We start from the raw sequence: 25,302 nt of genomic DNA, 5'->3' as shown, positions 1-25,302 counted from the left end.
TCTCTTATCACAGCCTCATCCTCATTGTAGTCTGGGGAGGCCATGCCTGCTACTTGACACCCTTTTGGCACCTGTGGAGTGCCCATCCCTGAAGTTCCTATCCCACAATGCTCTGCTGCAGCAGAGTTTCTCTGGGTTCTACCCGCTCCCTTTATCTAAGCAGCTTGGGTAATGATGTGCACAACCTCACAGGATCAAGCCTATGAAGATGGTGTTGCCCTTACATGGTCTTCTGCATCTGTTTCCACATCCGGTGATGAGATCTTTTCAGGAACAGTTGTCTGCAAGGTGGTTTTCTGAGGATCTAAAAGTAAAAATAAGTGATACTGTTTTGATATCTTGTTTTTTTGAGTCTAATTGTACATCTCTTTCCCTACATTAGTAGTTGTTTTGAGTGGTTTATACATCTTTTCTTTTTACCCTTTCCACTGTCTATTAAATTGTTGCTAATTCATCCTCCTCCCCTTCCCTCTTCTCTCTTTTCTTCCTCCTCTCAGCTACACAGCTAAACTACTCAAATACTGAATGCCAGGGTTGTAAAAGGCTTAGGAACATATAGACTCATGCTGAAAGAATGGTGGTTATTAAGGAAGGAGAAGTCGGTTTTCTCCAATGGGCTGACAACCCTAGGTATATCAGGCACACTCCGGGAAGCCCCCACGCCCAGGAGAAGTTGGCCAGTAAAGGGACTTCATTTTTTTGTGTGCTTTCTTTGTTTTACTTTGGTACTTTTTATCTTATTAGATTTTTTTTCCTTTTATTTTGCTTTGTTTTGCTTTTGTTTGGAGGTTTTTCTCTAAGGCAAGAGAAAGACTATGAAGTTGAGTGGGGGGAGCACCTGGGGGAGCCATCTTGGTTCCGGGATCACTCAGAGACTAGTCTGCACAGGTGAGAGTGTGGACTACAGAAGCTAACAGCTTCTGGGACAGGCAGAAACCACACAGCTTCTGGAGCAGACCCCGTTTCAGGCTCCAGACATCCAGGCACCTTCCCTGCCAGAGGAGAAGTGTCTGCCCCGATTAGGAGGGCTTTGCCAGAGCACCTGGGGGAGACATCTCTGGTCCGGGATCTCTCAGAGACTAGACTGTGTAGGCGAGAGTGCCGACTACAGAAGCTACACAGCTTCTGGGACAGGCCCTGTTTCAGGCCTTCATCTTCTGCCAGGAGGTAGGTCCAAAAGCCAGATATCTGTGCACCTTCCCTGCAAGAGGAGAGCTTGCTTACAGAGAATACTCTGACCACTGAAACTCAGGAGAGATCTAGTCTCCCAGGTCTGCTGATAAATGCTAACAGAATCACGGGAGGAACAAGCTTTAACCAGAGACAACTATAACAACTAACTCCAGAGATTACCAGATGGCGAAAGGCAAATGTAAGAATCTTACTAACAGAAACCAAGACCACTCACCATCATCAGAACCCAGCACTCCCACCTCAGCCAATGCTGGATACCCCAACACACCCGAAAAGCTAGACCCAGATTTAAAAGCATATCTCATGATGATGGTAGAGGACATCAGGAAGGACCTTAATATCTCACTTAAAGAAATACAGGAGAACACTGCTAAAGAGGTACAAGTCCTTAACAAAAAACAGGAAAACAGAACCAAACAGGTAGAAGTCCTTAAAGAAAAAGAGGAAAACACAACCAAACAGGTGATGGAATTTAACAAAACCATACAAGACCTAAAAAGGGAAGTAGAAACAATAAAGAAAACCCAAAATGAGACAACGCTGGAGATAGAAGCCCTAGGAAAGAAATCTGGAACCATAGATGCGAGCATCAACAACAGAATAAAAGAGATGGAAGAGAGAATTTCAGGAGCAGAAGATTCCATAGAGAACATGGGCACAACAATCAAAGAAACGGCAAAATGCAAAAAGATCCTAACTCAAAACATCCAGGAAATCCAGGACACAATGAGAAGACCAAACCTACCAATAATAGGAGTAGATGAGAATGAAGATTTTCAACTTAAAGGGCCAGCAAATATCTTCAACAAAACTATAGAAGAAAACTTCCCAAACCTAAAGAAAGAGATGCCCATGAACATACAAGAAGCCTACAGAACTCCAAATAGACTGGACCAGAAAAGAAATTCCTCCCAACACATAATAATCAGAACAATAAATGCACTAAATAAAGAGAGAATATTAAAAGCAGTAAGGGAAAAAGGTCAAGTAACATATAAAGGCATGACTATTAGAATTACACCAGACATTTCTCCAGAGACTATGAAAGCCAGAAGAGCCTGGACAGAGGTTATACAGACACTAAGAGAACACAAATGCTAGCACAGGCTACTATACCAAGCCAAACTTTCAATTACCATAGATGGAGAAACAAAAGTATTCCATGACAAAACCAAATTCACACATTATCTTTCCAAGAATCCAGCCCTTCAAAGGATAACGGGGGAAAAAAAAAAAAAAAACTCTTCCGGTCTGACCAGCACCTGAGTAGCTAGGGCGCAGGGTCGACTGACACCCGCCAGCTACCCACGACACCCGCCACAGGATTTTGAGACTTCTGGTGAGTGGAACACAGCATCTGCTCCAATCTTTAAACAGTGACAACGATAACAACTAACCCCAGAGATTACCAGATGGTGAAAGGTAAACGTAATAATCTTACTAACAGAAACCAAGACCACTCACCATCATCAGAACCCAGCACTCCCACTTCGCCCAGTCCAGGGCACCCCAACACACGGGAGAAGCTAGACCCGGATCTAAAAGCATATCTCATGATGATGGTAGAGGACATCAAGAAGGACTTTAATAACACACTTAAAGAAATACAGGAGAACACTGCTAAACAGGTAGAAGACATTAAAGAGGAAGCACAAAAATCCCTTAAAGAATTGCAGGAGAACACTGCTAAACAGGTAGAAGACATTAAAGAGGAAGCACAAAAATCCCTTAAAGAATTGCAGGAAAACCAGACCAAACAGGTGATGGAATTGAATAAAACCATCCAGGACCTAAAAAGGGAAGTAGAGACAATGAAGAAAACCGAAATTGAGGCAACGCTGGAGATAGAAACCCTAGGAAAGAAATCTGGAACCATAGATGCGAGCATCAGCAACAGAATACAAGAGATGGAAGAGAGAATCTCAGGTGCAGAAGACTCCATAGAGAACATCGGCACGACAATCAAAGAAAATACAAAATCCAAAAAGATCTTAACTCAAAACATCCAGGAAATCCAGGACAAAATGAGAAGACCAAACCTACCAATAATAGGAGTAGATGAGAATGAAGATTTTCAACTCAAAGGACCAGCAAATATCTTCAACAAAATTATAGAAGAAAACTTCCCAAACCTAAAGAAAGAGATGCCCATGAACATACAAGAAGCTTACAGAACTCCAAATAGACTGGACCAGAAAAGAAATTCCTTCCGACACATAATAATCAGAACAACAAATGCACTAAATAAAGATAGAATACTAAAAGCAGTAAGAGAAAAAGGTCAAGTAACATATAAAGGCAAGCCTATCAGAATTACACCGGATTTTTCACCAGAGACTATGAAAGCCAGAAGAGCCTGGACAGATGTTATACAGAAACTAAGAGAACACAATTTCCAGCCCAGGCTACTATACCCAGCCAAACTCTCAAATACCATAGATGGAGAAACCAAAGTATTCCACGACAAAACCAAATTCACACATTATCTTTCCACGAATCCAGCCCTTCAAAGGATAATAACAGAAAAAAACCAATACAAAGACAGAAACCACGTCCTATAAAAAGCAAGAAGGTAATCCCTCAACAAACCTAAAAGAAGACAGCCACAAGAACAGAACACCAACTCTAACAACAAAAATAAAAGGAAGCAACAATTACTTCTCCCTAATATCTCTTAATATCAATGGACTCAACTCCCCAATAAAAAGACATAGACTAACAGGCTGGCTACAGAAACAGGACCCAACATTTTGCTGCTTACAGGAAACTCATCTCAGAGAAAAAGATAGACACTACCTCAGAATGAAAGGCTGGAAAACAATTTTCCAAGCAAATGGTATGAAGAAACAAGCTGGAGTAGCCATTATAATATCTGATAAGATTGACTTCCAACCCAAAGTCATCAAAAAAGACAAGGAAGGGCACTTCATTCTCATCAAAGGTAAAATCCTCCAAGAGGAACTATCAAATCTGAATATCTATACTCCAAATACAAGGGCAGCCACATTCATTAAAGATACTTTAGTAAAGCTCAAAGCACACATTGCACCTCACACAATAATAGTGGGAGACTTCAACACACCACTTTCACCAATGGACAGATCATGGAAGCAGAAACTAAACAGGGACACAGTGAAACTAACAGAGGTTAGGAAACAAATGGATCTGACAGATATCTACAGAACATTTTATCCTAAAACAAAAGGATATACCTTTTTCTCAGCACCTCATGGTACCTTCTCCAAAATTGACCACATAATTGGTCACAAAACAAGCCTCAACAGATACAAAAATATTGAAATTGTCTCATGCATCCTATCAGATCACCATGGACTAAGACTGATCTTCAATAACAAAATAAATAATAGAAAGCCAACACACACGTGGAAACTAAACAACACTCTTCTCAATGGTACCTTGGTCAAGGAAGGAATAAAGAAAGAAATTAAGGACTTTCTGGAGTTTAATGAAAATGAAGCCACAACATACCCAAACTTATGGGACACATTGAAAGCATTTCTAAGAGGAAAACTCATAGCTCTGAGTGCCTCCAAAAAGAAACTAGAGAGAGCACACATTAGCAGCTTGACAACACATCTAACAGCTCTAGAACGAAAGGAAGCAAATTCACCCAAGAGGAGTAGACGGCAAGAAATAATCAAACTCAGGGGTGAAATCAACCAAGTGGAAACAAGAAGAACAATTCAACGAATCGACCAATCGAGGAGCTGGTTTTTTGAGAAAATCAACAAGATAGATAAACCCTTAGCCAGACTCACTAGAGGGCATAGGGAAAGTATTCTAATTAACAAAATCAGAAATGAAAAGGGAGACATAACAACAGACCCTGAAGAAATCCAAAACACCATCAGATACTTCTACAAAAGCCTATACTCAACAAAACTGGAGAACCTGGATGAAATGGACAAGTTTCTAGACAGATACCAGGTACCAAAGTTAAATCAAGATCAGGTTAATGATCTAAACAGTCCCATATCCCCTAAAGAAATAGAAGCAGTCATTAATAGTCTCCCAACCAAGAAAAGCCCAGGACCAGATGGGTTTAGTGCAGAGTTCTATCAAACCTTCAAAGAAGAACTAATCCCAGTTCTTCACAAACTATTCCACAAAATAGAATCAGAAGGTACTCTACCCAACTCATTCTATGAAGCCACAATTACTCTGATACCTAAACCACAGAAAGACCCAACAAAAATAGAGAACTTCAGACCAATTTCCCTTATGAATATTTGTGCAAAAATCCTCAATAAAGTTCTCACTAACCGAATTCAAGAACACATCAAAACAATCATCCATCCTGACCAAGTAGGTTTCATCCCAGGGATGCAAGTATGGTTCAATATACGAAAATCCATCAATGTAATCCATTATATAAACAAACTCAAAGACAAAAACCACATGATCATCTCGTTAGATGCTGAAAAAGCATTTGACAAAATCCAACACCCATTCATGATAAAAGTCTTGGAAAGATCAGGAATTCAAGGCCCATACCTAACCATGATAAAAGCAATCTACAGCAAACCAGTAGCCAACACCAAAGTAAATGGTGAGAAGCTGGAAGGAATCCCACTAAAATCAGGGACTAGACAAGGCTGCCCCCTCTCTCCCTACCTATTCAACATTGTACCTGAAGTCCTAGCCAGAGCAATTAGAAAACAAAAGGAGATCAAGGGGATACAAATCAGAAAAGAAGAAGTGATATGATGATATGATTGTATACATAAGTGACCCTAAAAATTCCACCAGAGAACTCCTAAGCCTGATAAATAGCTTCGGTGAAGTAGCTGGATATAAAATTAACTCAGGCAAGTCAATGGCCTTTCTGTACACAAAGGATAAACAGGCAGAGAAGGAAATTAGGAAAACAACACCCTTCTCAATAGTCACAAACAATATAAAATACCTTGGCGTGACTCTAACTAAGGAAGTGAAAGATCTGTGTGACAAGAACTTCAAGTCCCTGAAGAAAGAAATTAAAGAAGATCTCAGAAGATGGAAAGACCTCCCATGCTCATGGATTGGCAGGATCAACATTGTAAAAATGGCTATCTTACCAAAAGTAATCTACAGATTCAATGCAATCCCCATCAAAATTCCAACTCAATTCTTCAACGAATTGGAAAGGGCAATCTGCAAATTCATCTGGAACAACAAAAAACCTAGGATAGCAAAAACTCTTCTCAAGGATAAAAGAACCTCTGGTGGAATCACCATGCCTGACCTAAAGCTGTACTACAGAGCAATTGTGATAAAAAAAACTGCATGGTACTGGTATAACAACAGACAAGTAGACCAATGGAACAGAATTGAAGACCCTGAGATCAACCCACATACCTATGGTCACTTGATCTTTGACAAGGGAGCAAAAACCATCCAGTGGAAAAAAGCATTTTCAACAAATGGTGCTGGCACAACTGGCGGTTATCATGTAGAGGAATACGAATTGATCCATTCCTATCTCCTTGTACCAAGGTCAAATCTAAGTGGATTAAGGAACTCCACATAAAACCAGAGACACTGAAAGTTATAGAGGAGAAAGTAGGGAAAAGCCTCAAAGATATGGGTACAGGGGAAAAATTCCTGAATAGAACAGCAAAGGCTTGTGCTGTAAGCTCGAGAATCGATAAATGGGACCTCATAAAGTTGCAAAGCTTCTGCAAGGCAAAAGACACCGTCAATAAGACAAAAAGTCCACCAACAGATTGGGAAAGGATCTTTACCTATCCTAAATCAGATAGGGGACTAATATCCAATATATATAAAGAACTCAAGAAGGTGGACTCCAGAAAATCAAATAACCCCGTTAAAAAATGGGGCTCAGAACTGAACAAAGAATTCTCACCTGAGGAATACCTAATGGCAGAGAAGCACCTGAAAAAATGTTCAGCATCCTTAATCATCAGGGAAATGCAACTCAAAACAACCCTGAGATTCCACCTCACACTAGTCAGAATGACTAAGATCAAAAATTCAGGTGACAGCAGATGCTGGCAAGGATGTGGAGAAAGAGGAACACTCCTTCATTGTTGGTGGGATTGCAAGCTGGTACAACCACTCTGGAAATCAGTTTGGTGGTTCCTCAGAAAATTGGACATAATACTACCAGAGGATCCAGCAATACCTCTCCTGGGCATATATCCAGAAGATGTTCCAACCGGTAAGAAGGACACATGCTCCACGATGTTCATAGCAGCCTTATTTATAATAGCCAGAAGCTGGAAAGAACCCAGATGCCCCTCAACAGAGGAATGGATACAGGAAATTTGGTACATTTACACAATGGAGTACTATTCAGCTATTAAAAGGAATGAATTTATGAAATTCCTAGGCAAATGGATGGATCTGGAGGGCATCATCCTGAGTGAGGTAACATATTCACAAAGGAACTCACACAATATGTACAAACTGATAAGTGGATATTAGCCCCAAAACTTAGGATACCCAAGATATAAGATACAATTTGTTAAATGCATGAAACTCAAGAAGAACGAAGACCAAAGTGTGGACACTTTGCCCCTTCTTGGAATTGGGAACAAAACACCCATGGAAAGAGTTACAGAGATAAAGTTTGGAGCTGTGAAGAAAGGATGGACCATCTGAAGACTGCCATATCCAGGGATCCATCCCATAATCAGCTTCCAAACGCTGACACCATTGCATACACTAGCAAGATTTTGCTGAAAGGACCCATGTAAGGAGCCGCCTTCACATTTGCCATTACAAGATGGCGCTGATGGCACTGACACCCGTGTTCTAAGTAGTAAACAAGCAAGCTGCGCATGTGCCGGGGTAGCTTTCCACGCCATGTGCTCTGCCTTTCCCGTGACGACAACTCTGGCTGATGGGCTGCAGCCAATCAGGGAGTGACACGTCCGAGGCGGAGGACAGTCCTCCATAAAAGGGAGGGGGCTCCGCCATATCTCTCTCTCTCTGGCTCCTTTCTCCACTGGCTCCTGATGGGGTAAGCAATAAAGTTTGTACTGCAGAAGATTCCGGTTGCCCCGAGCGTGTTCTTACCAGGGGAACACAAAAGCGGCGGGCAATAAATGGTGCCGAAACCCGGGAGCTACTGCATCACGGAGAAGGAGCGGTTAATGAAGTGTTCCCGGAAACAGACTGTTGAGAAGGACCCGGTGTAGGTTCAGAACTCTTCAGCTGAGGGACGGCGCGTTACAGCTTTACAAGGTATGTCTGGTCTTGAACTTTCTCTAGTGTTAAAAGCCTTTTTATTTCTTTTCATATGTCAACAAGCGGTTAAGACAGGGTGGAGAATTCTGAACGAAATTCAAGACAGTCTATCAGAAGTAAAGCGGGGAGAGAGAGCAGGAAAAAAGAGAAAGCATGGCGCGCGAAATAAGTATACAGGCCTTTCCACGGGTCTTGAACCCAAGGAAAAGTTAATGTCAGGGAAAAATACCTGGGGAGAGATTGGAAGGAAAGAGGAGAAAAGAGATGAGTTTAAGGAGCCAGTTCTTAATAGCTGTGAATCAGATGAAGAAATTAGCCCTTCTGAGGAAACAGACTTGGAGGAGGAAGCAGCTTGTTATGAGAGAGGAATTCGAGCTTTTAAGTCAAGAAAAAAGCCAAAAGCGGCTGGCAAAGGCCAGTTTGCTGCTTGGCCTCAGGGCAGTTGGCTTCAAGGTCATAGTGCACCTCCGCCCTATGTGGAGCCCCCACCCTGCGTAGTGCGTCAGCCCTGCGCAGAGAAGCAGTGCGCAGACTCGTTCATTCCAAGAGAGGAACAAAGGAAGATACAACAGGCATTTCCGGTCTTTGAAGGAGCCGAGGGTGGGCGTGTTCAAGCTCCGGTAGACTATACACAGATTAAAGAGCTTGCTGAATCGGTCCGTAAATATGGAACCAATGCTAATTTTACCTTGGTGCAGTTAGACAGGCTTGCTGGCATGGCACTAACTCCTGCCGACTGGCAAATGATTGCAAAAGCCGCTCTCCCCAGTATGGGCAAATATATGGAATGGAGAGCACTATGGCAAGAGGCTGCACAAACTCAGGCCCGAGCAAATGCTGCCGCTTTGACTCCAGAGCAGAGAGATTGGACCTTTGACCTGTTAACGGGTCAGGGAGCTTATACCGCTGATCAAACAAATTATCACTGGGGAGCTTATGCCCAAATTTCCTCCGCGGCTATTAAGGCCTGGAAGGTGCTCTCCCGAACAGGTGAAGCCACTGGACAATTAACCAAGATCATCCAGGGACCCCAGGAGTCCTTCTCAGACTTTGTGGCCAGAATGACAGAGGCAGCAGAGCGTATTTTTGGAGATTCAGAGCAAGCCTCACCTCTGATAGAACAGCTCATTTATGAGCAAGCCACACAGGAGTGTCGAACGGCCATAGCCCCAAGAAAGAATAAAGGCTTACAGGATTGGCTCAGGGTTTGTCGAGAGCTCGGGGGACCTCTCACCAATGCAGGCTTAGCGGCTGCCATCCTCCAATCCCAAAAACGCTTCATAGGCAGAAATGATTGGAGGACATGTTTTAACTGTGGGAGGCCTGGGCATTTTAAGAAAGATTGTAGAGCTCCAGACAAAAAAGGGGGGACCCTCACTCTTTGCTCTAAGTGTGGCAAGGGCTATCATAGAGCCGACCAGTGTTGCTCTGTGAGGGATATAAAGGGCAGATTCCTTCCCCCACCTGATAACCAATCAGCTGATGTGTCAAAAAAACGGGCTATCGGGCCCTCGGTCCCAGGGCCCTCAAAGATATGGGAACCGGTTTGTCAGGACCCAGGAAGCAGTCAGAGAGGCGACCCAGGAAGACCCACAAGGGTGGACCTGCGCGCCACCTCCGATTTCCTACTAATGCCTCAAATGAGTATTCAGCCGGTGCCGGTGGAGCCTATACCATCTTTGCCCCCTGGAACCATGGGCCTTATTCTCGGCCGGGGTTCACTCACCTTGCAGGGCTTAGTAGTCCACCCTGGAGTTATGGATTGTCAACATTCCCCTGAAATACAGGTCCTGTGTTCAAGCCCTAAGGGCGTTTTTTCTATTAGTAAAGGAGATAGGATAGCTCAGCTGCTACTCCTCCCTGATAATACCAGGGAGAAATCTGCAGGACCTGAGACAAAGAAAATGGGCTCCTCTGGAAATGATTCTGCCTATTTGGTTGTATCTTTGAATGATAGACCTAAGCCCCGCCTTAAGATCAGCGGAAAAGAGTTTGAAGGCATCCTTGATACCGGAGCAGATAAAAGTATAATCTCTACACATTGGTGGCCCAAAGCATGGCCCACCACAGAGTCATCTCATTCATTACAGGGCCTAGGATATCAATCATGTCCCACTATAAGCTCTGTTGCCTTGACATGGGAATCCTCCGAGGGGCAGCGAGGAAAATTCATACCTTATGTGCTCCCACTCCCGGTTAACCTCTGGGGGAGGGATATTATGCAGCATTTGGGCCTTGTTTTGTCCAATGAGAATGCCCCGTCGGGAGGGTGTTCGGTTAAAGTAAGAAATATCATGGCAAAGATGGGTTATAAAGAGGGAAAAGGGTTAGGAAATGAACAATTAAAACTGGGCCATATTGAACCATCTACCTCACCTTGGAATACTCCAATTTTTGTAATTAAGAAAAAGTCAGGAAAGTGGAGACTGCTCCATGACCTCAGAGCCATTAATGAGCAAATGAACTTATTTGGCCCCGTACAGAGAGGTCTCCCTGTACTTTCCGCCTTACCACGTGGCTGGAATTTAATTATTATAGATATTAAAGATTGTTTCTTTTCTATACCTTTGTGTCCAAGGGATAGGCCCAGATTTGCCTTTACCATCCCCTCTATTAATCACATGGAACCTGATAAGAGGTATCAATGGAAGGTCTTACCACAGGGAATGTCCAATAGTCCTACAATGTGCCAACTTTATGTGCAAGAAGCTCTTTTGCCAGTGAGGGAACAATTCCCCTCTTTAATTTTGCTTCTTTACATGGATGACATCCTTCTATGCCATAAAAACCTTACCATACTACAAAAGGCATATCCTTTTCTACTTAAGACTTTAAGTCAGTGGGGTTTACAGATAGCCACAGAAAAGGTCCAAATTTCTGATACAGGACAATTTTTGGGCTCTGTGGTGTCCCCAAATAAAATTGTGCCCCAAAAGGTAGAGATAAGAAGAGATCACCTCCATACCTTAAATGATTTTCAGAAGCTGTTAGGGGATATTAACTGGCTCAGACCTTTTTTGAAGATTCCTTCCGCTGAGTTAAGGCCTTTGTTTGATATTTTAGAAGGAGATTCTCATATCTCCTCCCCTAGGGCTCTTACTCTAGCTGCTAGCCAGGCCTTACAAAAGGTGGAAGATGCCTTACAGAATGCACAATTACAACGTATTGAGGATTCGCAGCCTTTTAGTTTATGTGTCTTTAAGACAGCACAATTGCCAACCGCAGTTTTGTGGCAGAATGGGCCATTGTTGTGGATCCATCCAAATGTATCTCCAACTAAAATAATAAATTGGTATCCTGATGCAATTGCACAGCTCGCCCTTAAAGGCCTAAAAGCAGCGATCACCCATTTTGGACGAAATCCCTATCTTTTAATTGTACCTTATACCGCTGCACAGGTTCAGACCTTGGCAGCCACATCTAATGATTGGGCAGTTTTAGTTACCTCCTTTTCAGGACAAATAGATAACCATTATCCAAAACATCCAATTTTACAGTTCGCCCAAAATCAATCTGTTGTGTTTCCACAAATAACAGTAAGAAACCCACTTAAAAATGGGGTTGTGGTATATACTGATGGATCAAAAACTGGCATAGGTGCCTATGTGGCTAATGGTGAAGTAGTATCCAAACAATATAATGAAAATTCACCTCAAGTGGTAGAATGTTTAGTGGTTTTAGAAGTTTTAAAAACCTTTTTAGAACCCCTCAATTTTTTAGAAGTGGCTGGAGTGATTAAGCCTTCCAGTAAAGTTGCCAATATTTTTCAGCAGATACAATTAGTTTTGTTATCTAGAAGATTTCCTGTTTATATTACTCATGTTAGAGCCCATTCAGGCCTACCTGGCCCCATGACTCTGGGGAATGATTTGGCAGATAAAGCCACTAAAGTGGTGGCTGCTGCCCTAACATCCCCGGTAGAGGCTGCAAGAAATTTTCATAACAATTTTCATGTGACGGCTGAAACATTACGCCGCCGTTTCTCCTTGACGAGAAAAGAAGCCCGTGACATTGTTACTCAATGTCAAAGCTGCTGTGAGTTCTTGCCAGTTCCTCATGTGGGAATTAACCCACGCGGTATTCGACCTCTACAGGTCTGGCAAATGGATGTTACACATGTTTCTTCCTTTGGAAAACTTCAATATCTCCATGTGTCCATTGACACATGCTCTGGCATCATGTTTGCCTCTCCTTTAACCGGAGAAAAGGCCTCACATGTGATTCAACATTGCCTTGAGGCATGGAGTGCTTGGGGAAAACCCAAACTCCTTAAGACTGATAATGGACCAGCTTATACATCTCAAAAATTCCAACAGTTCTGCCGTCAGATGGATGTGACCCACCTGACTGGACTTCCATCTAATAAAACAGAAAGGGGGAATCGAGGAGGCTTTTCCCCGAGTACCAAGAGTGTCTGTGTCTACAGCACTCTTTACACTCAATTTTTTAAAAATCTTGATTCTCATGGCCATACCGCGGCTGAACGACATTGTTCAGAGCCAGATAGGCCCAAAGAGATGGTTAAATGGAAAGATGTTTTAAATAACAAATGGAAAGGCCCGGATCCTATTTTGATAAGATCCAGGGAAGCTGTTTGTGTTTTTCCACAGAATGAAGACAACCCATTTTGGATACCAGAAAGACTCACCCGAAAAATCCAGACTGACCAAGGGAATACTGATGTCCCTCGTCTTGGTGATGTCCAGTGCGATAACAACAAAGGGAGAGCAGCGTTGGGAGATACAGAATTGGACGGCTAAATTTGAACAGACCCTTCAAAAATTGAGACTTGCCCCACGCACTTGGACCTGTCCCTGACCTAAGGACTATCTTTTCAACATTTTCTTTCTTTAAAGAATGGGTGGGGGTAGAATTATTTGGAGCTGTTCTTTGCTGTGGATTAGTGTTGCTTCTTTGATTGGTCTGTAAGCTTAAGGCCCAAACTAGGAGAGACAAACATGGTGGTTATTTCCCAGGCGCTTGCAGCACTAGAACATGGTGCTTCCCCTGATATATGGTTATCTATGCTTAAGCAATAGGTCGCTGGCCACTCAGCTCTTGCACCCCACGAGGCTAGTCTCATTGCACGGGATAGAGTGAGTGTGCTTCAGCAGCCCGAGAGAGTTGCATGGCTAAGCACTGCAGTAGAAGGGCTCTGTGGCATATATGAGCCTATTCTAGGGAGACATGTCATCTTTCAAGAAGGTTGAGTGTCCAAGTGTCCTTCCCCCAGGAAAAACGACACGGGAGCGGACCAAGACCCCTTTGGGTGATGAGCCTGGGAGGAGGTTTTGTGTAAAGCCCCTATTTTACACACTGGGGATTTGACCTCTATCTCCACTCTCATTATTATGGGTGGCCTATTGCTCTTATATAAAAGAAAAGGGGGAGATGTAAGGAGCCGCCTTCACATTTGCCATTACAAGATGGCGCTGATGGCACTGACACCCGTGTTCTAAGTAGTAAACAAGCAAGCTGCGCATGTGCCGGGGTAGCTTTCCACGCCATGTGCTCTGCCTTTCCCGTGACGACAACTCTGGCTGATGGGCTGCAGCCAATCAGGGAGTGACACATCCGAGGCGGAGGACAGTCCTCCATAAAAGGGAGGGGGCTCCGCCATATCTCTCTCTCTCTGGCTCCTTTCTCCACTGGCTCCTGATGGGGTAAGCAATAAAGTTTGTACTGCAGAAGATTCCGGTTGCCCCGAGCGTGTTCTTACCAGGGGAACACAAAAGCGGCGGGCAATAGACCCAGATAGAGCTGTCTCTTGTGAGACAATGCCGGGGCCTAGCAGACACAGAAGTGGATGCTCACAGTCAGCTATTGGATGGATCACAGGGCCCCGAATGGAGGAGCTAGAGAAAGTACCCAAGGAGCTAAAGGGAACTGCAACCCCATAGGTGGAACATTATTATGAACTAACCAGTACCCCAGAGCTCTTGTCTCTAGCTGCATTTGTATCAAAAGATGGCCTAGTCGGCCATCACTGGAAAGAGAGGCCCATTGGACTTGCCAACTTTATATGCCCCAGTACAGGGGAATGCCAGGGCCAAGGGGTGGGGGACTGGGTGGGGGGAGTGTATTGGGGACTTTTTGGATAGCATTGGAAATGTAATTGAGGAAAATACCTAATAAAAAAAAAAAAACACAACACAAGGACAGAAACCACGTCCTAGAAAAAGCAAGTGTTCCTTCAACAAACCTTAAAGAAGACAGCCACAAGAACAGAATGCCAACTCTAACAACAAAAATAATAGGAAGCAACAATTACTTTTCCTTATTATCTCTTAATATCATTGGACTCGATTCCCCAATAAAAATACATAGACTAACAGACTGGCTACATAAACAGGACCCAACAATTTGCTGCTTACAGGAAACCCATCTCAGGGAAAAAGACAGACACTACCTCAGAATGAAAGGCTGGAAAAGAATTTTCCAAGCAAAGGGTCTAAAGAAACAAGCTGGAGTAGCCATTCTAATATCGAATAAAATCAAATTCCAACCCAAAGTTATCCAAAAAGACAAGAAGGGGCACTTCATACTCATCAAAGGTAAAATCTTCCAAGAGGAACTCTCAATTCTGAATATCTATGCTCCAAATGCAAGGGCAGCCACATTCATTAAAGAAATTTTAGTAAAGCTCAGAGCACACATTGCACCTCACACAATAGTGAGAAACGTCAACACACCACTTTCATCAATGGACAGATTGTGGAAACAGAAACTAAACAGGGACAGAGTGAAACTAACAGAAGTTATAAAACAAATGGATTTAACAGATCTCTACAGAACATTTTATCCTAAAACAAAGGGATATACCTTCTTCTCAGCACCTCATGGTACCTTCTCCAAAACTGTCCATATAATTGGTCACAAAAAAGGCCTCAACAGATACAAAAATATTGAAATTGCCCCATGCATCCTATCATATCACCATGACTAAGGCTGATCTTCAATAACAACATAAATAATAGAAAGCCAACATTCATGTGGAAACTAAACAACACTCTACTCAAGGATACCTTGGTCAAGGAAGGAATAAAGAAAGAAATTAAGGACTTTTTAGAGTTTAATTTAAATGAAGCCACAACATACCCAAACTTATGGGACACATTGAAAGCATTTCTAAGAGGAAAACTCATAGCTCTGAGGGCCTCCAAAAAGAAACTAGAGAGAGCACACACTAGCAGCTTGAAAACACACCTAAAAGCTCTAGAACAAAAGCAAATTCACCCAACAGGAGTAGATAGCAGGAAATAATCAAACTCAGGGGTGAAATCAACCAAGTGGGAACAAGAAGAACTATTCAAAGTATCAACCAAATGAGGAGCTGGTTCTTTGAGAAAATCAACAAGATAGAAAACCCTTAGCCAGACTCACTAGAGGGCACTGGGACAACATCCTAATTAACAAAATCAGAAATGAAAAGGGAGACATAACAACAGATCCTGAAGAAATCCAAAACACCATCAGATCCTTCTACAAAAGCCTATACTCAACAAAACTGGAAAACCTGGATGAAATGGACAAATTTCTAGACAGACACCAGGTACCAAAGTTAAATCAGGATCAGATTAATGATCTAAACAGTCCTAGATCCCCTATAGAAATAGAAGCAGTCATTAATAGTCTCTGAACCAAAAAAAGCCCAGGACCAGATGGGTTTAGTGCAGAGTTCTATCAGACCTTCAAAGAAGATCTAATTCCAGTTCTTCAAAAACTATTCCACAAAATAGAAGGTACTCTACCCCATTCATTCTAAGAAGCCACAATTACTCTGATACCTAAACCACAGAAAGATCCAACAAAGAAAAAGAACTTCAGACCAATTTCCTTTATGAATATTAATGCAAAAATACTCAATAAATTCTTGCTAACCAAATCCAAAAACACAACAAAACAATCATGCATCCTGACCAAGTAGGTTTCATTCCAGGGATGCAGGGATGGTTTAATATATGGAAATCCATCAATGTAATCCACTATATAAACAAACTCAAAGACAAAAACCACATGATCATCTCCTTAGATACTGAGAAAGCATTTGACAAAATCCAAAACCCATTCATGATAAAAGTCTTGGAAAGATCAGGAATTAAAGGCCCATACCTAACCATGATAAAAGCAATCTACAGCAAACCAGTAGCCAACATCAAAGTAAATGGTGAGAAGCTGGAAGGAATCCCACTAAAATCAGGGACTAGACAAGGCTGCCCACTTTCTCCTTACCTATTCAACATTGTACTTGAAGTCCTAGCCAGAGCAATTTGACAACAAAAGAAGATCAAGGGGATACAAATTGGAAAGGAAGAACTCAAAATATCACTTTTTGCAAATGATATGATAGTATATATAAGTGACCCTAAAAATTCCACCAGAGAACTCCTAAACCTGATAAACAGCTTCAGTGAAGTATCTTGATATAAAATTAACTCAAACAAGTCAATGGCCTTTCTCTACACAAAGGATAAACAGGCTAAGAAAGTAATTAGGGAAACAACACCCTTCACAATAGTCACAAATAATATAAAATATCTTGCCATGACTCTAAGGAGGTGAAAGATCTGTATGATAAGAACTTCAAGTCTCTAAAGAAAGAAATTTAAAAAGATATCAGAAGATGGAAAGATCTCCCATTCTCATGGATTGGCAGGATCGATATAGTAAAAATGGCTATGTTGCCAAAAGCAATCTACAGATTCAATGCAATCCCCATCAAAATTCCAACTCAATTCTTCAACGAATTAGAAAGAGCAATCTGCAAATTCATCTGGAATAACAAAAAACCTAGGATAGCAAAAACTCTTCTCAAGGATAAAAGAACCTCTGGTGGAATCACCATCCCTGACCTAAAGCTGTACTACAGAGCAATTGTGATAAAAACTGCATGGTACTGGTATAACGACAGACAAGTAGACCAATAGAATAGAATTGAAGACCCAGAAATGAACCCACACACCTATGGTCACTTGGTCTTTGACAAGGGAGCTACAACCATCCAGTGGAAAAAAGACAGCATTTTCAACAAATGGTGCTGGCACAACTGGTGGTTATCATGTAGAAGAATGCGAATTGATCCATTCCTATCTCCTTGTACTAAGGTCAAATCTAAGTGGATCAAGGAACTCCACATAAAACCAGAGACAGTGAAACTTATAGAGGAGAAAGTGGTGAAAAGTCTCAAAGATATGGGCACAGGGGGAAAATTCCTGAATAGAACAGCAATGGCTTGTGCTGTAAGATCAAGAATCAACAAGTGGGACATCATAAAATTACAAAGCTTCTGTAAGGGAAAAGACACTGTCAATAAGACAAAAAGGCCACCAACAGATTGAGAAAGGATCTTTACCTATCCTAAATCAGATAGGGGACTAATATCCAATAAGTATAAAGAACTCAAAAAGGTGGACTCCAGAAAATCAAATAACCCCATTAAAAAATGGGGCTCAGAGCTAAACAAAGAATTCTCACCTGAGGAATACCGAATGGCTGAGAAACACCTGAAAAAATGTTCAGCATCCTTAATCATCAGGGAAATGCAAATCAAAACAACCCTGAGATTCCACCTTACACCAGTCAGAATGGCTAAGATCAAAAATTCAGGTGACAGCAGATGCTGGCGAGGATGTGGAGAAAGAGGAACAGTCCTCCATTGTTGGTGGGATTGCAAGCTTGTGTACAACCATTGTGGAAATCAGTCTGGTGGTTCCTCAGAAAATTGGACATAGTACTACCGGAGGATCCCGCAATTCCTCTCCTGAGCATATATCCAGAAGATGTTCCAACTGGTAAGAAGGACACATGCTCCACTATGTTCATAGCAGTCTTATTTGTAATAGCCAGAATCTGGAAAGAACCCAGATGTCCCTCAACAGAGGAATGGATACAGAAAATGTGGTACATTTACACAATGGAGTACTACTCAGCTATTAAAAAGAATGAATATGAAATTCCTAGGCAAATGGATGGACCTGGAGGGCATCATCCTGAGTGAGGTAACCCAATCCAAAAGAACTCACATGATATGTACTCACTGATAATTGGATATTAGCCCAGAAACTTAAATACCCAAGATACAAGATACAGTTTGCAAAACACATGAAACTCAAGAAGAACGAAGACCAAAGTGTGGTTTCTTTGCCCCTTCTTAGAATTGGGAACAAAACACCCATGGAAGGAGTTACAGAGACAAAGTTTGGAGCTGAGACAAAAGGATGAACCATCTAGAGACTGCCATACCCAGGGATCCATCCCATAGTCAGCCTCCAAATGCTGACACCATTGCATATAACAGCAAGATTTTGTTGAAAGGACCCTGATATTGATGTCTCTTATGAGCCTATGCTGGGGCCTGGCAAACACAGAAGTGGATGCTCACAGTCAGCTATTGGATGGAACACAGGGCCCCTAATGGAGGAGCTAGAGAAAGTACCCAAGGAGCTAAAGGGGCCTGCAACCCTATAGGTGGAACAACAATATGAACTAACCAGTACCCCCCAGAACTCGTGTTTCTAGCTGCATATGTATCAGAAGATGACCTAATTGGCCATCATTGGGAAGAGAGGCCCCTTGGTCTTGCAAACTTTATATGCCTCAATATGGGGGAAAGCCAGGGACAAGAAGTGGGAGTGGGCGGGTAGAGGTGTGGAGGGGAGAGAGTTTGGGGGACTTTTGGGATAGCATTTGAAATGTAAATGAAGAAAATACCTAATTAAAAAAAGAATAAATAGTATTTATTCACTGTTTTTAAAGTTATTTTTCTGTAGTTCTACAATATGTGAAATTATAAGCAATGCAAATAAGAGTAAAACTTTAATTCAAAAAAAAAGAAGTTGAGTGGGTAGGGCGGTATTGAGGATCTGAGGGAGGGGAAAGAATATGAGAAAAAAATAATTAAAAATTTTAAAAGAAATTAGTCAAGAAAGACTGTAGAGGGCAGCAGCTGCCAAGCCAGGAATTTAAACGGAAAACAAAACAAAACAAAACAACAAAAAAACAAAACAAACAAAACAAACAAAAAAGCCAGTTTCTTTGTAGTGATGAATTGAGTCAAGATTTACATACATGGTAACAGAATTGGGAGCCCTGATACCATTCGTTGTTATCTATGTTACAGATAGGAAAGCATTCCAATGCTTTGCAGCCAAAGGGGAGTAAAAGCTAGTTCAGTGAGCAGGGGGGCGGCAGACTTCGCCCCTGCCCCTCAGAAGCCAGAAGGAAGAAGCCCGTAGCAGCTTTGATCTCTGTACTCACTCTGGCCTGCCTGCAGCCCTTTAAGATGCAAAACGAGCAAAAGAAGGAGGAACATGGCTCCCTTGGTGGTCTTGGAGCTTTGCTGCGGAGCAACAGGCTGGGCCAGGCGGGCGTTGTGTCCAGTAACGGAAGCTCCGGGCTCTGAACCTGCAGGGTTGTCGCTAGGGAAACCAGAGCAGAAAGGGCTGGAGAATGAGGTAGATGCATAGATTCAGGTACCAACCATCCTGCTAACTGTAAAAAGGAAGGTGGATGTCTGCAGGTTTACTCTTCAGGCTAGGAAGGGCTGGTAAGGATTTTCTTTGTATCATTTATCATGTCTTTTAAAAATAATTTACACATCACTGAGGAAAAGATATATGAAAATGTTCAGGTTACTGATGGCAGCCACGCATCTTCCAGGATACTTCAGCGTACTGTCCCCAGAATTGAAAACAATAAAATGTTGCTAACATGGCTGATCATTTTCATAGCTGCATGCAGGACACCCCCTAAAATACTCGTTGGTCAAGCACAGACTTTCAAAACATTCTCTGTAGGATCATATTGTCACCCTCTAATTCTGCAACCCTGCGTTTCTCCTTGTATTGGTCTTTTAAAGGTGTGGGTATAAGCCGAAGTAATTACAAGAACCAGGGAAACGGAAAACAGCCACAGAGAGAGGAGGGGAGGAGCCCCAGAGAGCGCGATGGTGGGACATAGGTGCTATGAGAGGGGGAGGCAAGAAACTTAACTGAGAAAGGGAGGCAAAAGGAAAGATAAATAACATTAAGAATATTTTCAAAAATCTCTGATTTAAGGCTTTATTACTTTTTGGTGGCCCATTAAAGGTGTAGTAGAGCAGAAAATAGAGAACTCAAGACAGAACTTATGTTCCATAGAGGTTCAAAGGAGAAAGAAATGACAGTTAAGAGTTCCAGAATGGAAAACATACACTTTAATTGGAAATTATCGCTACAGTATTTTGAATATATTGATTAGGATATTGAAAGTGGACTGGCCAGGGTTCTAATAGTGGAAGAAACACCCTAACAATCAACTTAAAAAGAAAAAAGAGAAAAGGTTTCTCTCTCTCTCTCTCTGGTTTCTCTCTCTCTCTCTCTCTCTCTCCCTCTCCTCTCTCTCTCTGGTTTCTCTCTCTCTCTCTGGTTTCTCTCTCTCTCTGGTTTCTCTCTCTCTCTCTGGTTTCTCTCTCTCTTGTTTCTCTCTCTGGTCTCTCTCTCTCTCTCTCTCTCTCTCTCTCTCTCTCTCTCTCTCTGGTTTCTCTCTCTCTCTCTGGTTTCTCTCTCTCTTGTTTCTCTCTCTGGTCTCTCTCTCTCTCTCTCTCTGGTTTCTCTCTCTCTCTGGTTTCTCTCTCTCTCTTGTTTCTCTCTCTGGTCTCTCTCTCTCTCTCTCTCTGGTTTCTCTCTCTCTTCTCTCTCTGGTCTCTCTCTCTCTCTCTCTCTCTGGTTTCTCTCTCTCTCTCTCTGGTTTCTCTCTCTCTGGTTTCTCTCTCTCTCTTGTTTCTCTCTCTGGTCTCTCTCTCTCTCTCTCTGGTTTCTCTCTCTCTCTCTGGTTTCTCTCTCTCTCTTGTTTCTCTCTCTGGTCTCTCTCTCTCTCTCTCTCTCTCTCTCTGGTTTCTCTCTCTCTCTGGTTTCTCTCTCTCTCTCTGGTTTCTCTCTCTCTCTCTGGTTTCTCTCTCTCTCTCTGGTTTCTCTCTCTCTCTCTGGTTTCTCTCTCTCTCTCTGGTTTCTCTCTCTCTTGTTTCTCTCTCTGGTCTCTCTCTCTCTCTCTCTCTCTCTCTCTCTCTCTCTCTCTCTCTCTCTCTGGTTTTGGAGATTCTCTCCTATGGAGGCTTGCAGTGTTGTTTTGGGCCATCATGGTAGAAAGTGTGTGGGAGCAGAAAGCAGAGGGGAAAGCAGGGCAGTGTTAGAGTTTCATCATCTCCTTTAAGAGTATGGCTCAATGGTCTCAGTCTTTCCATGAGTTGCAGTCTGGGCACTAATATTTATCTCATGAACCCGTGGCAGACGCTCATGCAATCTGAAGTAGGGAGGAGGGTGGAGTAGAACCTTACTGTATGCGTTACCCTGTAGCCCTCTCACAAGCTTGAAGTTCCTTTCTCCTCTATTGTCTTTTGCACTTAGCAGCTCAACCTGGACCACATGTTAATATACAAAATAGAGTAATGAGCTATTGATGTGTCATAGGAAAAAGAAAAAGAATATTTTTAAAGCTACAGGAGACATTTTATAAGCTAACTTAAAAATATATATCATATATGAATATTTAGATTTTTTTCTATTTTTAGCGGAATTATACCACAGTGAGTGATAATGCTTTTCGCAAGAGATACAGACAATCTACCAAAAATCCTAATATCACCCAATGGAGAACCTCCTTTGCAGTTTTTGGTCAAGTGGGCCCAAGCCCTTGGTTGCCTTACAGGATTTGAAGGCAGAATCCTATTGCTGAAAACACCACACCGTGAACACAAGGCCTTGTTGGATAAAAGTAGATCTGCCCTGGAAGCTCCTCCTTGGGGCTGGGCTCTCACAGAATCTGACAGTGTTCTGCAAGCTCCCAAAGGGGTAGAGCAACCACAATGACCAGCATGGCAAGACAGCCCTCAAGTTCAAGTGTGGCACTTTTGTATCGACAGCTGTCTAGTAGGAAGACTTAAGGCCCGTTCAATAGGAAGGAATTCTAGCTTGGTAAATTTGGTATAGACCTAGCTAAGTACCCACGGCTGAAGAGACTATAGACAGTAGAGTAGAAGAACCTGTACTAAAATTCTCTTAAACCAATATAATTTCTAAGTGCATCTAGATACTCATCTGTATACTCACAGGTAAGTAAAGCTCGCATCCCTTATCGAAGAAACTCCTTTTTGCAAAGAGATGGAGACTATGATAGGAATCTACTGCCCAGCCCAGGTTGGCTATTCAAGGGACAGCGTGACATGGTCCCCACCCCTGAACAGAGCCATCAGAGCGTGCATGGGCCTATACAGGTGTCAATGGTTGCTGAGGGCATAATGCTTGTTTGTATAATATTGTACATATTTTCATGTTCCTCCTTCAGGGAATGCTTCTGCTGTTAAGATTAAAGACTCCATGATAAGCAAGAGACAGGTAAGGGTGCATCTAGGTTCTTAGCAAAAAAATGGCCTTCACTGAGGCCTTCAGGACAGCTCTTAAGGCTGTGGGAAAGAACTCTGAAAACCTGTGTTCAAAAATAATATAATTTCTCAACTATGCAAAATATAAGGATGCAATATAGATTATATAAGGGATTTCATGGACCTAACAGAACAGAGGCAGCTGCCCTATGAGCCAGCTTCTCAGAAAGATACAAAGGCAGGCAGATTCCTGAGTTAAAGGTCGGGCTAGAACAGAGCTGTTTTGAGCCCAGGCATGGTGAAAATGGTAATCCCACGACAGGATCCTACCCAGCTAGCTTATTGTCTATGCTTACAAGGACAGGCAGATCTCTAAATTCATTTGCAATGTGTGCTTGCTTTCTCTAGGGGCTAGGGTCATGGGATGTTGGTTCATGGGATAACCAAAAGGAAACCTGGGGTAATGACTGAGTTGATATGTAAATAAAAGCCTGGGATTTTGATTTGTAAGAGATTGGTTATCCAAAGAGTTTTTAGAATTGTAAGAGAGAGAGAACTGTCTGGAGAGAGAGCAATCTGGAAAGCTGCCTAAAGCAGAACATAGGCCATCAGCTTGAAACCCACAATTTCACCTCAAGCCATTTTTTCCACCATTCTCAAACACCTCTTCTCTCAGACTCCCCCTCTCCAAGCCAAGGCTGGTCCTCGCCAATCCACAACCGGTCAAAATGCAGAGAACAAGTGGCTGCGGGTGCTAAGACACAACTGATACATCTGCAATGCTTCCATGGGGAAGGGGGCATCTGTAAGAGCAAGAGAACCAGGACTCCTGCCATGAGATCGTGTCCCCTAGACACGACAGGTGAAGCTGAGTCCATGAGATCTCAGCATACTGTTAACCTAACCAAGTCCTGAATAGTGACAGCAGTCATTACCCTAGTGTCAATGGAGGGAGGGAATTTTAATAAGCCTTTAATAAATCTGGTCCCTCAATGACGAGCTACAGGCAAGCTGAAGAACCAGTTTTCTCCAGGGAGCATCAGGTTATCGAATCCCAATTCCAAAGCACATGCACATGCAAGCAACAATAAATAGACTCTATGGGTTGCTGTGTGTGTGTGTGTGTGTGTGTGTGTAAAGGAATATTATTAATGAAATTATGAATTTAAGAGGGGTAGGTGCACTAGAGGGGGCAGAGGGGCAGAAGGGGCACAAATAGCGTAAGTACAGAACTCATGTAATAAAAAGCAACATAGTGATTTCCTACTATCCACTGGCACTTGTTTCTTTGCAGACCCTAGCCCAAATCATAATTATAATAAAATCCAGCCACACCCCACATTAACTATCATTCTGTTGGAAAAGATAAAATATGTTTAATAAGTTTGCTTTGAAATCACTTTGCCACGGTTAAAGAAAAAAAAAAAAAAACGAATGGTAACAGAATAACATCTCATTTTCAAATGGGACCAAGCAACCAAGTCATAAACTCACACAGAACAGAATGAATAGAATGGACACTGCCACAAGTAAAGTTAGGGGACCGATTAAATTAGCCTTAAATTAGGAGAAAGAGGTGTGCTTTCTGACCTCCCAACATGCCTGTGCCTAAAAGGTGAGATGACTTGCCTGGCCTCCCTTACAGTTGGAGAAACACGACCTGTGTTGACCTAGTCAGATTCCTATGTCTGTTCAAGTTCCTGATGTTTCCAACTAATGTCCCAAGTGGATGCCCACAAAACCTCCAGTGCACACTAACACTGAACAACACCATTGCTGTGCGTCTAACATGGGCACAGCCTCTGACATTTTGAATGCTGACTCTTCACGTGGTAGGTGCTATTCAGAGAGGCTCTGGAGCCTTTAAACAGTGGGGTCTGTTCGACAGAAGTCAATGAGGAAGGGTGGGCCTTTGAGAGTTCTACCTGGCCCCTGATATTGCCTCTCTTTTCTCCTGCAGTGGTTTTCAACCTGCAAGTTGCGACCCCATTGGGGGTCAAATGACCCTTTCACATGGGTCAAATATCAGATGTCCTGCATATCAGGTACTTACATTATGATTCATAACAGTAGCAGAATTACAGTTATGAAATAGCAAAATCACTTTATGGTTGGGGGTCACCACAACATGAGGAACTGTGTTACAGGATAACGGCATTAGGAAGGTTGAGAGTAGAGCCTACTCTCTCCCACCTCCTCCTCTCTTCAAGTACATAGTGACATGTGCAGCCTCTGCACACACTTCCACCATGAGAAGCAGCCAGTCTTTCTTAGTCTCCGTGGACCAAAACATTTTGAAGCCATGATCCAGGATAAACCCTTTCTCCTTCGTTGTTTCTGACGGGTATCACCATAGCAGAACTATACATATAACTAGCATAGGCTCTCCCCTATATCACTCACTGAAAACAAATGAGTGAAGGACTGAGGAAACTGGACCTTAACGACAAATTGATATTGCCTTTGAACTGGCTCTGGCCAAGGGTTCCTGTAGTATCTTGTATGTTGAGTAGCTAATGTGTGTTAGTAAGTGGCAGCTA

General features: G+C 42.5%; 1 protein-coding gene and 1 long non-coding RNA gene across 3 annotated transcripts in view; one reads left to right on the top strand and one right to left on the bottom strand.

Moving 5' to 3' along the window:
- The window catches only part of LOC110299986 (disintegrin and metalloproteinase domain-containing protein 5), a 96,572-nt gene extending 76,792 nt beyond the window's left edge, over window positions 1-19,780 (bottom strand). For both annotated transcript variants that reach the window (XM_021169991.2, XM_021169993.1), the window contains exons 1-2: window positions 19,663-19,780; window positions 225-304 (exon numbers count right to left, since the gene is read on the bottom strand). In XM_021169991.2, coding sequence (XP_021025650.1) covers window positions 225-304; window positions 19,663-19,717 — 135 coding nt within the window. In that variant the 5' untranslated portion in view covers window positions 19,718-19,780. The remainder of the gene's footprint in view (window positions 1-224; window positions 305-19,662) is intronic.
- Window positions 19,781-19,896: 116 nt separating this feature from the next.
- On the top strand, window positions 19,897-24,791 carry LOC147002482 (uncharacterized). Its single transcript, XR_015048737.1, has 3 exons — window positions 19,897-19,951; window positions 22,726-22,775; window positions 24,723-24,791. It is a non-coding gene; the product is annotated as an uncharacterized LOC147002482 (long non-coding RNA).
- The last annotated feature ends 511 nt before the right edge of the window (window positions 24,792-25,302 follow it).

This window comes from Mus caroli, unplaced genomic scaffold (assembly GCF_978045245.1).
Source record: "Mus caroli unplaced genomic scaffold, Mus_caroli_1 scaffold_10, whole genome shotgun sequence".
Lineage (NCBI taxonomy): Eukaryota > Metazoa > Chordata > Mammalia > Rodentia > Muridae > Mus > Mus caroli.
The sequence above is the reverse complement of the archived record's forward strand: the minus strand, read 5'-3'. Positions and strand labels throughout refer to the sequence as shown.